This window comes from Ambystoma mexicanum, chromosome 4q (assembly GCF_040938575.1).
Source record: "Ambystoma mexicanum isolate Mex_15411 chromosome 4q, UKY_AmexF1_1, whole genome shotgun sequence".
Lineage (NCBI taxonomy): Eukaryota > Metazoa > Chordata > Amphibia > Caudata > Ambystomatidae > Ambystoma > Ambystoma mexicanum.
Genome location: NC_090928.1, coordinates 512,456,272 through 512,469,670, shown reverse-complemented (window position 1 = coordinate 512,469,670; position 13,399 = coordinate 512,456,272). Strand labels below are relative to the sequence as shown.

Here is a 13,399-nt window from a genome sequence, read left to right as displayed (position 1 = left end):
CTTAGAAAAAAAAACCGCAGCTAGTGTTTATTTTTTGTAAAAAAAATAAATAGCACTTACCGAGATTCAGCTGCAGCTTTCCTGCTCTGGTCTCCGGTCCGCGTCCTCCGAGTCCCGGCACTAATGAAGGGAAAGCCACCCAGCGGTAGACTTTGTTTACTACAGCTGGCTGGCTTTTCCTTCATTAGTGCCGCAAAAGCCAGCACAGGAGGGCCTCCATTTCACAAAATGGCTGCGGCCCTGTGCTTGCTTTTTCGAATTTTGAGCTTGAATAGCTCAAAATTTTACATAGGAAGTTTTAAAACGGAGGATGCTAGTATTTTTTTTTTTTGTGGCTTATCTTTTTTTTAAATAAAAATGTTTACTAGACCGTCCCTTGAAGCTCAACCTGGAATTCGGGTATGCCATCCAATGGTGGTGGGTGCACTCTCGCCTTATGCAGGGTTCCCCATTCCAGGCCCCTCAAATTAGTCCCAAGCCAGAGGCCTTTGGCTTCTAGAGAAGGAGCTGCACATCTGTGCTGGAGCTTTGGGCTGTGTTCTGGGCCCTCAAGTCGTTGATGAAAGGTCAAGTGGTGAGGATTTTCAGACCACACCACCACCACTATTATGCTCTACATCAGGCAGCAGGGCCCAACAGTCCCCTGCACTGTGATACACACCTTATGGCACTTGGCAATCCTTCAGAACATGTTACCCATACCCTTTCACATAGCAGGTATAAAGAACATCATAGCGGAGGCCCTCAGCAGGGAGGGAGCTTTGGTCCTATCACAAATGGGAGTTGCAGCAGGGCCAAGTGTCCCCGACTGTTCCATCAATGGGGTTGCCTCGCTCTATTTGCCAAGGCAGCAAACTCCAAATGCAAGCAGTTTGTCAGCAGGTTTCCGCAACTGGGGACCTTGGAGGGGGGGGGGGCAGCAGAGAAGAGATTGAGTGATAAGGCAAATGAAAGGGTCTATTCCTGTACGCTTTTCTTCCGAGTCTCCTCCTGCTACACGTCAACAGTCAAGATGCTGCTGCAAGATGCTATTGCCACAGCATGGCCATGCCAGATATGGTACCCGGACTTGCTCCGCCTATCAGCAGCACTGGACATTAGTTTTCTTCTTCCTCTTCCAGACCTGCACTACAGAAAAGAACTTTCCTACATCACGATCCAGCGTAAATTAACCTCACTGCCTGGCTCCTGCATCCTTAGTGTGGCCACTGCAACCTTCCAGTGGAGTGTAAAACCGGTTTTGCCAAGGCCTGGGCACACTACTCATCATGCTACGGGCAAAAACATTCTACAGTGTGGTGTAGGACATTGTGTCTCTGCTCCTCCGCTCCTGCTGTACCTGCTCTTGCTGGCCAAGTCTAGTTTGCCCCATGCTACCAAGGTGCACTTGGCGGCCATTTCACGATACACCTGTTCACAACAAGGCTATCATCGTCTGACTGGTCCAAGAATTCATGAAAGGTCTCTTTACGGCTTTCCTTCCATTGACGGCCCCAGCGTGGGAGCTCAATGTAGTCCTAACGAAGCTCATGGATCCTCCATTTGAGCCTTTACATCGTGCTCCTGGCGATCACTTCGGCTAGGTGGATAGTGGAGATCCAGGTGCTTTCCTGCCAAGCTTCCCACTTATTGTTACAGCCTCCTTCATGCCAAAAGTGGTTTCACCTCACATGACCTTTGGTGCTTCGACTTTTATTCCCGAACCCAATTTTGGCTGCTGAGCGGTAAATGCATATGCTGGATGTTGCTCTTTGAAGTTCTATGTCACCCGTCGAAAGATTTCTGGTAGACTAATTCGCTCTTTGGGAACTTTTGTCCTCTAAATCGTGGGAAAGCTCTGTCCATGGACTCTCCATATAGGCATGCACTGTCAGTCTGGCTGACAGACTCCTTCCAAGGCCCTCTTAGATCCCAGCCCACCACAGCCATCGCTGCTATGACGGCACTTGTTTCTGGTGTTCACCTGCTGGACATCTGCAGGGCTGCTACATGGAGGTAGACGCACACTTAACGAAATTCTACTGTCTGCAGGGATTCAAGGGAGGAGTCCAAAGTCTGCCAAGCAGTGCTGTGCAACCTGTTTGCTTAAGGTGCGTCTGTTCCAGGGGTAAGTGTACTTCTGTTGAGCCTTGCCACCTCCCGTGGTGGTGTATTTGATATTGCTGTATAATCTTATTCATGATCATGGGAATCCATGCCAGACCCCATGCTGGTGAAGGAACAAGTTACTTACCGTTGTCCAGCATGCATCTGGCAGGGATTCACATGCAAACTCTCCCTCCCCGCTGTGGCTATTCTGGGTTCATACTGGCAACTTGTGTGCTTTTACTCTGAAGATGGCTGCCGGGGGCTAAGGGACACTTTCATTGGATGGGTGCAGAATGACCCGGTCTTCATTGATTGGGTAATGGGTGAAAGTCAGTATTCAAGCTTTCAAAGCAATTTCTCGCTTTCCTTTTTACTGAGGATTCCCGGCCTGACTGGGAATATTCATGAGCATGTGAATCCATGCTGGAGAACAGTTAAAGGTAAGTAACTTGTTCCTTCTCAGCACCGACACCCTAAAGGACATGTCAGTTTCCCTGTAACAATGCGCAATGAGCGCAAGCCCAGGGAATGCAGCTGAACACTATTCCACTGGCAAGTTGGAACGGTACACTAAAAGTTATCGGTGTTCAGTCTACTAAGAGAACTAGGCCAGAAACTTGATTTGTTGCGTGTAACTCAGTAGTTGGATTTAATAAAATGCATTTATTAACAAACAAAAAAAAAACTTTCAGAGAAAGTTGCAAAAACCATCCGTTTTAAGTACTACTGAATTTCCTGTAGTGCCCTTATTATGCCACCCTACCTCTATACCTCTATCCACACTTTGCCTGACTGTAGCTAGTTGGCCAGTTCTCGCATTTAAAATTTAGTGTTTAACTAGCTGTACCTCCCATTTGTCCCAATTTCTTTCTAGACATCAGTTGTTACTGCATCTATATCGGCTTGCATAACATCAGACAGATTTGTGAATATTAGCCATGTGTCCCACTTCGACTATGAAATTAACTAGGTGTATCGCTATATAGAATTGTATAGAATTTAGAGTTTAGCCGATGTACTAACAGCTTCTCATGCTCCTTCCTACACACCACTGTACGCTATCCACCCACTAGGCTAGCTAACCTATACACTAACACACCCAACACAAGTTTACAACAAACCAACCTGGTCATACCATACGGATACAACAAGCCAGTGTGTATACCCTGAAATGCCTTCCAATCTACACCTAAAACTGCACACTCCTACATAACTCATAGAAACAACCTGGCATTGGAACGCACCCATACGGATACAATAAGCCAGTGCACGTGACGCATGCCAGCTTTTCCTGCTCTCTATCTATCCAATCACTCACCCCTCAACTAACCCTGTCCTACTTGCAGACCACGTGAGTGCCTGGACACTGCCCTTGGGTGGTAGCAGTGCATGGTATACATCAACATAACATTTAGAGAAACATTTCTTAACAACTTGGTTTATTTCTTCTGTCATGGAAGGTGTGGATTTGCTGTTTTGAAATTTGTTTGCATAATCTACTGCAGACTTTTTACAATGATTGTTTCCCCAGCTGATCTAATTATGCTTGGACTGGCCACTCATGAACCCAACTTTACAATAATTCGAGAAGAATTCAAGCCAAATCAGCCAAGACCGTGTCCTCTCTGTTCCCAAATTGGCCATGAATTAAAAGATTGTCAGGGATTGCCCAGAGAGAAAAAAGGAGAGGTAAGACTTTTAAATGTATACTGCTCAATTGATTTTTAATGCTTGTAGCAATTCACATTCTATTAATTACAAAAAATATGGTTAAGTAACTTAATCTTGTGCATATTAATCTTTCCATAACCTTGTTTTCCTAGCATGATGAATTTGCTGACAGTCCACCTGGGTGTGACGTAGAGTTCATTTTTATCCGCCTGAATGTCCTGCGAGAGGTAACTAGTTAAGAGTGCACTACACACAACAGTAACATCTAATTGGCACTATCCCTGATGCAGATTACCCTTTTTTCTTTTTGTTTCAGTATCTGGAGAAGGAGCTCACCATGGCCAGTTTGCCTTTCCCGTTTGACTTTGAGAGAAGCGTGGATGATTGGGTCTTCATGTGTTTCTTTGTTGGCAATGACTTTTTGCCTCACTTGCCTTCTTTGGAAATTCGGTATGTTATTTGAGGTGGTCTTTATATTAGATTTGGCTATACATCCTCCAGTCGCAATATTTGCCTTCGGTTCCAAGGTTATTCTCAAGGAGGCAGTTGGCTCTTCCCTGCAGTGTAATTGAAAGGTAGCCCTACTTACAGGGGTACCCCTTAATTATAATAGTACCCCAATCATGCTCACACCAGATAAAAGTTCACCCCTCTAGGGAATTAAAGCCAAGAGTCTTTATCTTGCCTGGATAACAAATTTAATCAGTAAAGAAATGAGGAAGGGGCAGAGGACTCTGCTCCTGAACAGCATTCTGTCCCTCTTCCGTTCCTGGCTCCAGGAAACGGCTGCTCAGCCACTTCATGCGCTCTGCTAGCTAGCACAGGCTGCATTCTTTCCGGGGAGGGAGAGTATTTTTGACTCGTAACGTGCTAAGAACTGTACGTTTTAGCTTTTCTAAATTTGTTCAGCTAACTGTTATTTGCACCTTATATTTAAATACTAAATTTAGTGGCCGCCCTCTTCCCTGCACTCTTGTAGTGCTTCGAAATAGTTAAAAGAAGACTTGCTAATTATAAAGCGCTTGGAAATGAAGTAAGGCACTAGCTCCTTTCCAACATAATGTAAACCATTTATTTGAGCTCTCAGCTGTTGGGTGTTGCTGATTGTTGTGTAAAGCGATCAATGTTATTTCTCCTATATTCAAATTCCCGCTTTTGTGTTTCGAAGGCCATGGTGTAGGGCTCCTCAACACTTCCCTCCCACCTTTTTTCTTTTTTTTTGATCCAAGACTTATTTTTGGTGGCCCTAACATGCTCAGTTCGCTCATTTCGCTCTAGGTTGATTGTGATCACTCTTCATAGGCTTTGGGAGTATGTTTGGTGGTAGCTACAATTTTAACTTTGGTTTCACCACTAGGGCATGCCATTCTACTGTATGGTTAGCCCAATTTCTCCAGCATGGGGTCTGGCATGAATTCACATGCTCATGAATATTCCCCGGCAGGCCAGGTAACCTTGATTTTAAAAGTTTTACTTGCAAAGTATATTTCTCTTCCAAACAATCTCCCTAAGCCCCTCTGGCATGCATCTTCAGATTTATACGGACATTTCAGTGTTGGGAATCGTCATTTTGTTCCATGAGCTACTTCTACGTGATTTCACTTGTCACTCCATGTTTTTACATGATTAGGATTTTGTGTTTTTGGAGTCTGACAAACTCCATAGGCATCTGCTTTTTGTATGGTGATACACTGCACATTCAGTGCAGTGTTGGGCAAGAATTGGTGGTGTAACCCTGAGGAGACTACACAACCGGTCCTCTTGGTATTGGGTAACCCACCTATTGGTATAGGTCTGTACTTTTAAGTTGGAAGTGAGACTGAGCAGCATCAATTATCAATACAAGTTGGTAGTTACTCTTTAGAGATGCTTCTTACTCACTCCCTACACCCTGAGGTGACTTCACTGACTAGGACAGTAATGGCCTTTATAGATCACTAATGTACTTTGTAAATTCTGAGTTCGCCAAAAGGTTAAAGGAAGGAAAAAGGTTAAACTGGTTACCAGAGCATGTGAGCACTTTAAATCTTTCAATGAAGTCTAGATAACCTTTCCCAGCAATAATAGTTTAAAAACAAAATATCACCTATGAGGGACAGTAAGAATCATCAAATGAGAGTCTGCAGGGAGCCAGGACAGCCAAAGTCACTTGAGTTTGTTGAAGAAAAATCACTGTAGGTTCACAAGCTGTTACACATGTGAAGGTTGGAACTGAGATCAATTCTAGAAAAGCAGCTACTGCAAGTCTCAACTGAGAGCAAGCTACAGACAATGCGACCAGTATCCCAACTCAGAACAGTACCTTTGATTAGGGGGTCCAGCTGGCTTCTGTCTGGTTGCAGCAATGTAGATCCTGTGTTCCTGGGCCTCAGTCGTGGGAACAAGATGTAGGACGTCTGGGGACTCCTGCAACAGCCATTCAGAGGTTTAGGCGGCAGCTACTTCGGAACAGCGGCACTTCGTGGTTTCAGCGCTCTGTAAACCGCACCACTTCGCTCTTGGACGCTGGTTGGGCTTCCTTCACTCCTCGAGTCCTGCACTCTGGTGAGGGGACTCGAGCTCTGTTCGTCTTGCTTCTGGAGGGTCTTGGGGAGACTCCTGGAGATTTTGGCTAGTTCACAGATGTTGAACTCTACTACAGATGTCTCAACCCCTGGCACTCAGTTCCTGCAGCAGCAAAGTAAAGCCAGTCTGGGGAAGGTCTTGCAGTGCAGTTTGTTTCTGGGTTACTTGGTCCCACTAATCCAAGGGAAGAAGTCCCTTCCGGAGCTTCTCGTCGATCAGAAAAAGGGGTTTCAGCACAGCAGCAGGGCTTCACCGGGCAGTTCACCTGTCCAGGAGGATGCAGGAAACTTAGTTCAAAGGCAAACTAACCATGGCTCAAACCTGGTTTGGCCCGCAGTGAAGCCCAAAAAAGACCTCCCAAACACAAAATGGCAAAAGCAGACCGGGGCCATTTTGACAAGATGGCCACCCATGGGTGCTATACTGCAGCTGAGGATTCAGCCTGCAGTAGAAAAGTAGAATTGTAGGAAAATTAAACCACCGTCACCAACCATTTAAAGCAACAAACATAGCAAAGAGTCCAGCTGGTGTCCAAGATCTGCATCAGTGCTGTTTGCTAAGTGCTGAAACAGCAAAGTGCTGCTGAACCAAAAAGAGCCAGTAGCTGCTGGCAACTTCCCAAGTACCACTGCCAAAATGGCCTCGTCTTTCTTTTTCGCCAGTTTTGTGGAAAGGACCTTAAGATTTACTCTGCGTGCCAAACCAGGTTTGTCTTTGGTGGGCTTCACGAGTGAAACCCACCTCTGGGGGCTGGAAGTGAGGGAGGTGCCCGAAACTCTGTGCTTAGTCTCCTAGGAGACCCAAATGTACTCTGTGGTGATTGGCCGGCTGACTGTCCGGCAAGGACAGCCACACTGCTTGGTGACTGACAGCTAGGCTGGAATTAATGGGAGCAAGCTGCATAAAAGGTGAGGTTTTTCAAACAAGTGGCACTATGGTGTTTCTGCTCTTCGCACCTACCGCAAATAGCAACAATGCAGTTCCTGGCTGTCGATGGGTTTTCTTTGCTCTGGGGTCCCGCACTCTGCTGCGGGAGGCACAGGCTTGGTCCGTCCTGCTTTGTGGGAGTCTGAGGATCTTCCAAAAGCTTTAAGCCAGCTTAAAAGCAACGCACACAATCTGGTGTTCCTCTCCCTGGCTATACAGTTTCCTGCAGCAACTGAAGAAATTCAACCAGCTCAGAGATGGATGTCCAGGTGGCTTACTTTGGAGTTGATTGGTCCCATCAACTAAAAGGGAGAAGTCGTCCTTGCAGAGGCTTCTGTCGATGTGAACTTGGCGTTTCGGCACTTGCGCAGGGCTTCACCAGGCAAACCAACGGTCCAGGAGTTGTAGCAGGCGTCCTCTTAGAGTTCTTCTTCGGTGCCTTCATCCAGTGGTCGACTCTGACTTCCAAGCCAAAAGACCTGCCTTTTATTCAGGTCTCTCCCATTAACTCGAGCTTAGCTGTCACTCACCCAGCAGGGTGGCTGTCCTTGCCGGACAGTCAGCCAATCACCACAGAGTTCATTTGAGTCTCCTAGGAGAGTAAGCAAGGAGTTTCACACACCTTCCTCACTTCCTACCTACCCCAGACACCCTGGAGCCAGAGGCAAGTTTCACTCCTGAATACCGCCAAAGGCGAAATGACCAAAGAGACCAAAACTGGTTTGGCACACAGAGAAAATCTCTAGAAGGGCCTTTCTACAAAGACATGGCGAAAAAAGACCAGTGACGATTTTGTCAAACATGGCTCTGCGCCATTTTGAAAAAGATGGCTCTTGCGATTTACCCGAGCTGCGAACAGCCGTTGTAAATGCAAACCATGGTAGTTCAAAGCGAAACTGCCACCAGCCATTCAATAAGGAAAGGGTAACATAAAATGTGACATGAGCAGCTAGACACAGGGTTACCAAGTAACCCCTCCAGCACTCTACTTTAAGGTGGGTAGGGGGTGCTCGATCTAGCAAGTTACAATGCGAAGTAAAGTCAATTTCACTTTACTGCTCTGGGAAACAGTAGTTCATCCCAGAGAAGGTATTTAAAACTTGGGAAATCTGAAAGATCCTGTGTCACTACACCGAAGGTGCTGTGTGACACAATGTAAAAGATGATGCCTATGGTCAGACTCTATAACCAAAAGAAGCAGGTAAAATTTGTGTTAAAATACATGAGTGGGGAAAAAGAGTCTCACACTCCGGTTAAAATCCAAAGTTGCTGTGGGTCTATAAGGTAGAGGGAATTGGCACATTTTTGAGAATTCTCTAACAGGTACTTACAATATTAAGAGTGTATTTGAGTGTTACAGTAAGCCTTCAGAAGGGGCAATATAACAGTAACTTATAAATACATTGTTTATTCAAGAAACCTTGTGTAACAAGTTTATTTGAATACTTGTCACTGTGAATCTGTGTAGCTCCCCCCTACAGCTCACATTGACCCCTCTTGAGATAAGCCTGGCTGCTCAACACACTCCCAACCTGTCTAGTACAAGCTTATAGCAAAGGTTGGGTTCCTATTGCCAGGAGGTCAGGGTTGTTGTGCGCCCAAAGGGTACTGCATACAGTCTTGCCACTCAGGAACCAGGGTCTGCATAGCAGTAGCAAGACAGAATCCAGCTGGACCCCTTCAACTCGGAGCTACTGTTTAGGCTTGGGGTACTTATCTTATTGCCTTTATCCACGCTCTTCTCAGTTGGTAATTGCATTGGCTTACTTTTGAGTGGATTTCAACTTTCTTCTCACAGGCTTAACAGCTTATGACCCTACAAGTGATTTGTGCAAGATTTTAACTTAAGGTGCAACATATCCATAGACTGTCCCAAATGACGTTGGCTGTCCTGGCTCCCTGTACACTAGTCCATTGACTCTGATACTCTTTGTCCATCATAGGTGGTTGTATAGTTACTGATGGGAAAGGCTTATGTCGGTTTCATTGGAAGATTTAGTTGTCCTGGCATGTACTGAGAAAATCTAACCTTTTTTCCTTTCATTTCTACAACCTCAATCTGCAAGTATACTAGTGAAATATATAAATGCCACTACTGTCTTTGTGATTGAAGTCACCTCAGGGTGGAGGAATTGTATAAGAAACAGATCATCCACTAACTTAGTTTGATTCTGAAATGTGATTTAAAAGTAGATTTACATGCATGTTAACGAACCGAAACCTTCAGTGCAAGTGTTACTTTGCTACTTTTATTTACAGATTTTATTTGTACAGCTCACATTTTACTCCTCTTGAGATAGGCCTGGCTGCTAAGTCACACTACCAACTTGTGTAGTACAGACATATACCAAAAGGTGGGTTAACTAATACCAAGCAAATAAGTGTTGTGTAGTCTGTGTGACAACACCAATCCTTACCACCCACAGACTGCAGGGAGCTCCTTGCTAAGACCAGAGCATCGTCAACTTCATTGCTACGGTCGCAAGTAGAAGTGTTTCGCTACATGGTGCCGGTTGCAGAAGGTCAACCCTCCTGAGGGTCACAGCCCCGCTGATTCTTCCGTACTTGTTATCCTTGGCCAAGGCCAGCGCATACCTCTATCAAGGTGCACGTTAGGGAGAATTCTCAGAAATGTGCCAATTCCCTTCTACGTTGGAGAACCCCCGCTCTTTTTCTGGACTTTTAATTTTTATCCTGAAGAGACCACACCCTCATTTTTTTTTTTGAACTGTTTCTTTTGGTTTTGGAGTCTGACTCCACAGGCGGCATCTTTTTACATTGACACAGCACCCTTAGTGCAGTGTCACATAAATACTTCGCATATCTGCTAAGGTTTAAATACCTTCTCTTGGATAAACTGGTTTCCAAGAGCAGTGAAGTGAAACTGACTTTACTTATTTGTATCTTTATAGACCCAGCACACCCCATCTTACAATAGGGTGCTAGAGGGGATAATTGGTATCCCCTTTTTCTAACTTCTCATGTAACATTGTTACCCCTTGTACAATTAATGGCTGGTTGCAGTGGTTTACTTTTTTTTTGCTGTAGTATAGCACCCATGGGTGCCCATTTTGTCGAAATGGCCCTCGTCTCTTCGCCTTTTCTTGTTGAAAAGGCCCTTCTCCTTTTGTTATAGGAATGCACCCAAAGGTGATTGACAGGCTGCCTGTCCTTGGAGGACAGCCACCCTGCTGTGAATGAATGGGAGAATTGCATTAAAGGCGGTCTTTTGCAAGGAAAGAGTCGACCACTGGACGAAAGAATCCGAAGAACTTGGAGCTTGCTGCACCCTCATGCACCATTGCTTTGCCCGGTAAATCCCTGCTGCAGTGCCAAAGCTCCGAATTCACTTCGGCTAGAGAAGCCCTGCAAAGGACGATGTCTTCCCTTGGGTTGGTGGGACCAATCGACCCCAAGATTTGCACTACTGAAAGCCCTCTGCTGGCTGTACTTCCATTGCTGCTGCAGTAACAGGATGCCAGGGGACAGGAACACCAGATTAGTCGTTTTTAAGCTGGACCCAAGCTCCAGGAAGATCCTCCAGACTCCCTCAAAGCAGGGCTGACCAAGCCTGAGCCACCTCAAGAGTGCTGGACCCCAGAAGCAAGGAAAGTCCACAAGTTGTTCAAGAACTGTGGTGGTGCCATTCGCGAGAAGCTGAAACCACAAAGTGCTGCTGATCTGAACTTTGTCGCTTGCAGCTGCCGACCTTTGAAGCGTAGTGCAGGAGTCCCCAGACATCCTCCCTCTTGGCCGCACGACTAAGGCCCAGAACAGGATCTGCCAGACTGCAACAGGAACAGAAGCCAGCTGGAACCATTTCTTCAGACCTAAGGTACTGTGTACTACATCTTGTGTAGCTTGCCTGTTCTCAGTTGACTTGAATCGGCTATCCTTTGCAAAGTTGCTTGCAGCTTTGCCCATCACTAGCCTCCCAGCATGTTGCCCAACAGTGATTTCGTTTTCAACAAAACTCTAAAACTTGGTGTGAGACTTTTCTTACGTTCAAGAAGTGCTTTAGCTCCCTAAACTTTGTTCAAGTGACATTGGCTGTCCTGGCTCCCTGAAAGACTCTTCTAACCTCTGACTTGTGTTTGAACTATCCTTCCAAAGTCATTCTTTACTTGTATAGCTGGGAAAGGGGGTTCAAAAGTGCGTGCCTGTTTTAGAAACTTGTTAACCATTGTTTCCTTCCCTAACCTATTTTTCTTTTTTTTGCCACAACTTCAGTATTACCAATTCAGTGTGAAAGTGAGATCTTAATGTCCAGTGTCCTTATGATTGAAGTCACTGCAGGGTGTGGGAACATTGTGTGCCAGCCTTAAAGGGTATTTACTTTCTGTATTGATCTCAGTGTATTCTTATTGCCAATTGCTCCCTTCTAAAGAAGGCTTATTTTAAAACTGACTAATTTAATACATTTGATCAAGACTATTTGACTACTTGTCACTAACTGTTACAACCTTACAGCTCACATTGACCCTTCTTGCGATAAGCCTGGCTGCTCACTCTACTAACTTGGGTAGTACAGGCCTATACCAAAGGTTGGGTTACCGATTTCCAAGAGACGCACCCCTCTTTCATGCCTCAGGGTCCATCAGAATTCTAACTCAGTCTTTGGCGTTACCTGTGTTTTTCCCGAAGCCTACGTCACTGGCGGAAATGGTCTTGCACTCGCTGGATGTTGCTCGTGCCCTGAAGTTCTGTGACGTGCCCAAAGTTTTCGGAAGACATCTCAACTGTTGGTGAACTTTGGTCCTGTGAACCATGGGAACGCCTTATCAAAGGCTTCATCTCAAAGTGGCTCTTCAGCTACCTCATGCACTGATCAGTTGGCGAACCGACTGCTGCCCGGCCATCCAAGCCGACTCCACCAAAGAACTGACATTTTTCTAAGAAAAGCTGCATCAGAACTGGAACTGTCCCATTGACTTTGGCTGTCCTGGTTTCCTAAAGGCTTTGACCGTGCCTGTTCCCTTACATGTTTTGACACTATTGTTGTGATAACACTGCCTAGATCTCTCTGGGAGAAACTAACTATTGCACCAGTTGAATGTGTGCTAGTTTAAAACAAGTTTCCTCCTCCCCAATTTTGTAATAGTGAGCAAAAACTACCGACCTTGATTGATGTCAGTGTGCTGGGACATGTTTAGCATAGAAAAGAATTACTTGCCTGCATTATTGGTTCTTGTTTAAATGCTTAATTTGCTGTGTATGTATAAATAATTGTAACTTTGGAAGCGTTTTCTTGATGCCTTTGTTACTTTACAGCTCACATTACGATAAGCCTGGCTGCTCACTCTACCAACTTGTGTAGTACTGGCCTATATTAAGGGTTGGATCGCCCTAATACCAAGAGAAATCTTGTGCCGTCCCACACTAGTTGGACTTTACAAAATGTTACCTCACACCAACCACAAAATGGAATGCTGTGTGGACACGTTGATTCAGTGGACTAAAACGGGAGTTCATTCACAAACCTTGGAGTTGTATAATTAGTGGGAGCATTGCCCGGAAGTGTTGCAGTAAACTTTGTTAGCCACACTTTTACAAATTTACTATTCTAACATTGGCAGTACCATGTTTGTAGATGTCCCTTTTTATTGGTAGTAACCGAATGCTTGTAAACCTTTTCCTTTTTGACCGTTAGTAATTGGGGAAATTGGCATTATGCCCTGGCACAGCCCTGTCTGTAATTCGAAGTTTTGTGAAGTGAAAGGGGTATCTTCACTTCAGTACGTGTAAAATTGCAGATTATTTTGAAAGTCAGTAATTGCCGTTTTCTTCATTTGCTTGCAGGGAGGGTGCAATTGATCGTCTTGTTACCATCTACAAAAATGTTGTGCACAAGACTGGGGTAAGTGCTGAAACAAGAAAAATGCTGAATAGATTACCAGGTAGATTATGTTGGAGACTGATGTTCAATTAACTGTTTCTCCTTTTCTAGGGGTACCTCACAGATAGTGGCTTTGTCAATTTGGAGAGAGTGCAGATGATCATGCAGGCAGTTGGTGAGGTTGAGGATAACATATTTAAAAAGAGAAGACAAGATGATGTAAGTTGCGTGAAGGCTAAAGTCAGGTACCCATATAAACTGGCACTCCTTCAAATGTTTAGTTCTGTTATCTGAGCTTTATATTACTTTGTC

General features: G+C 45.1%; 1 protein-coding gene across 1 annotated transcript in view; it reads left to right on the top strand.

The window, feature by feature from the left end:
- The window catches only part of XRN2 (5'-3' exoribonuclease 2), a 376,513-nt gene that overhangs the window by 127,223 nt on the left and 235,891 nt on the right, over nt 1-13,399 (top strand). Inside the window, exons 9-13 of the mRNA XM_069608066.1 lie at nt 3,620-3,777; nt 3,912-3,986; nt 4,076-4,209; nt 13,051-13,108; nt 13,199-13,306. Of these exons, the coding sequence (XP_069464167.1) occupies nt 3,620-3,777; nt 3,912-3,986; nt 4,076-4,209; nt 13,051-13,108; nt 13,199-13,306 (533 nt within the window). The remainder of the gene's footprint in view (nt 1-3,619; nt 3,778-3,911; nt 3,987-4,075; nt 4,210-13,050; nt 13,109-13,198; nt 13,307-13,399) is intronic.